The sequence below is a fragment of the Palaemon carinicauda genome, chromosome 30 (genome assembly GCF_036898095.1).
Source record: "Palaemon carinicauda isolate YSFRI2023 chromosome 30, ASM3689809v2, whole genome shotgun sequence".
In the NCBI taxonomy this organism is placed as follows: Eukaryota; Metazoa; Arthropoda; class Malacostraca; order Decapoda; family Palaemonidae; genus Palaemon; species Palaemon carinicauda.
The window spans coordinates 841,483-843,982 of NC_090754.1; the positions used below are offsets into that span (position 1 = coordinate 841,483).

Here is a 2,500-nt window from a genome sequence, read left to right on the forward strand (position 1 = left end):
CAGTGGACAATACTCTTCTCAACCCTATCATTAAGAAGATAATCCACGGAGACCGACCACCAGACATGAATCAGAGGTCAAGACTTCCTCCAAGCGGCTCAACAATAAGAAGACGCACCTGGATGTAATTAAATTTGGCTAATCCTTCCAGCAATTATAACAACTATAGAACAATTGAACACACCCTTTTGCTTTCATATATAAACCGTCACTCTCCACTGTATCCCTCATTTTTACTTTACATCCTGAAGAGGGTTGATGTTTATTGACCGAAATATAGTGTGATTTATTCATATTTCCTGTGTTTCTTTTATGGGCCTTTTTGAAAAAACATGTTAAACTGTTCGATTACAGTTATAAGTAAGACATATACATATATATATATATATAAATATATATATATATATATATATATATATATATATATATATATATATATATATATATATATATATATATATATATATATATATATATAACCTAGTCTCCAATGGGTGCCGGTCCCAAGCCCGGATAGATAGGGAGGGTTGGTGTCAGGAAGGGTATCCGGTTGTAAAAATCTGCGGCAAAACCTTAAATGGGATGAGCCGAAATAGGGAAAGAGGTGATACTAGGGCGTACTCCGTAAACGACGCACAGAGACATCGCCTCAACTCTGTGATAAGGTGAGGGCTACTGCATCAGGAGCGGGTGCAGCTAAAGAGGCGAGCTCACTTTGGATTCAGAATATGTCAGCTTAATGTTGGGTCCATGACTGGGAGAGGTAGAGAAGTAGCTGACTTGATGAGGGAAAATAAAGTAGATATTATGTGTGTTCAGGAAACACGATGGAAGGGAAATTAAGCTAAAGAGTTGGGTGATGGATATAAACTATATTATAGCGGAGAAAATAAAGAAGGTAGAACCGAACTTGGCATAGTACTGTCTGGTGAGGTGAAAAATGCGGTGAAAGAGGTGCATAGAAAGAATGACAGTATCATCAGATTGAAGATGTGTTTTGGAGGAGAGATTCTGAATATTATAAGTGCATATGCACCACAAGTTGGTTGCACAGAAGATGAGAAGGGATATTTCTGGAGAGACTTGGATGGAGTAATGCAAGAACTGGAAGAACATGAGAGGGTCATAGTGGGTGCAGATTTGAATGGCCATGTTGGAAGTGAGAATGAGGAAATTGGTGGGGTGCATGGGGCCTATGGAATCGGGGAGAGAGACCCAGAACGAGAGAGTGTAGTGGACTTTGCTGTGTCATTTGACATGGCAATAGTAAACACATTCTTTAAGAAGAAAAGGGAACACCTAATAACTTGTAGGAGTGGATGAAGATGTTCCCAGATTCACTACTTCCAGTATAAAAGGATAAAGCTGGTAGAGGTCAAGAACTGCAAAGTTATCCCAGGTGACCATGTAGCCCCCTAACACAGACTGCTATGTATGGACTTAGGTCTAAAAAGGGAAAGAAAAGCTAAAGCTATAGGGATAAGGAAAATCAAATGGTACAAACTAGTGAGGGATGTAGACAAAATGAGTGAGTTTAAGATGAGGGTTTTGGAAGATATTGATATAGGAATTGAAGATTTTCAAGCATGGTGGACACGAAATGCAGCAGTAATGAGAAGGCACGGAAAGGAGCTGCTAGGAGAGACATCTGGTATCATATGGGAAGAAAAGGAGAGTTAGTGGTGGAGTGAAGAAATTGAGAAAGTTGTAAATGATAAGAAGGAGGCAAAGAAGAGATGGGAAGAGTCACAGTCAAGGAAAGACAGAGAGAGGTTCAGAGAGAAAAACAAGGTGGTGAAGAAGGTAGTAGCCCAAGCTAAACCTAAGCATATGATGATGTGTATAATGAGCTGGGGGCAAAGAAAGGATTAAACAAGATGATCAAGCTATCAAAGACTAGAAATAAGAGCACCAAAGATATTACACATATCAAACAAATAAAAGATCAAGATGGTGTAATACTTAGAAAGGAGGAAGACATTGTAAAGCGATGGAAAAAATATTTTGAACAGCTATTAAATTAAAAAAATGATAGATTATTAAGAGAGGATGGGCAGGTGAACTTTGGCATGGTAATAAGGTTCTCTAGGCAAGAGGTAATAAATGCACTGAGGAAGATGAAGAATGGGAAGGCAACAGGACCAGACATGATTACTGTCGAGGCATGGAAAGCATTAGGAGAGAAATGAGTGGATATACTGTACGATCTCATGATAAAGATTTTTGAGCAGGAAAAGATACCAAATGAGTGGCGTAGGAGTATATTGATCCCAATCTTCAAAGGGAAAGGCGTTGTCCAAGAGTGTGGGAATTACAGAGGTATTAAATTGATGGCCCACACTTTGAAGAAACTGAAAAGGATGATAAATGCCAGACTAAGAGAAGAAGTAGAAATAGGTAAAGAGCAGATGGGATTCATGAAGGGGAGGGGGGCAACAGATGGGGTATTTGGTCTGGGGCAACTAATGGAGAAATTCCAGGAAAAGCAAAGACCTGTATG

General features: G+C 39.2%; 1 protein-coding gene across 1 annotated transcript; it reads left to right on the plus strand.

Annotated features, from left to right (window-relative positions):
- Nucleotides 1–990: 990 nt before the first annotated feature.
- On the plus strand, nucleotides 991–1,323 carry LOC137623888 (craniofacial development protein 2-like). The gene has a single exon (XM_068354685.1). It carries the CDS (start codon nucleotides 991–993, stop codon nucleotides 1,321–1,323), a length of 333 nt encoding a protein of 110 aa, XP_068210786.1.
- The last annotated feature ends 1,177 nt before the right edge of the window (nucleotides 1,324–2,500 follow it).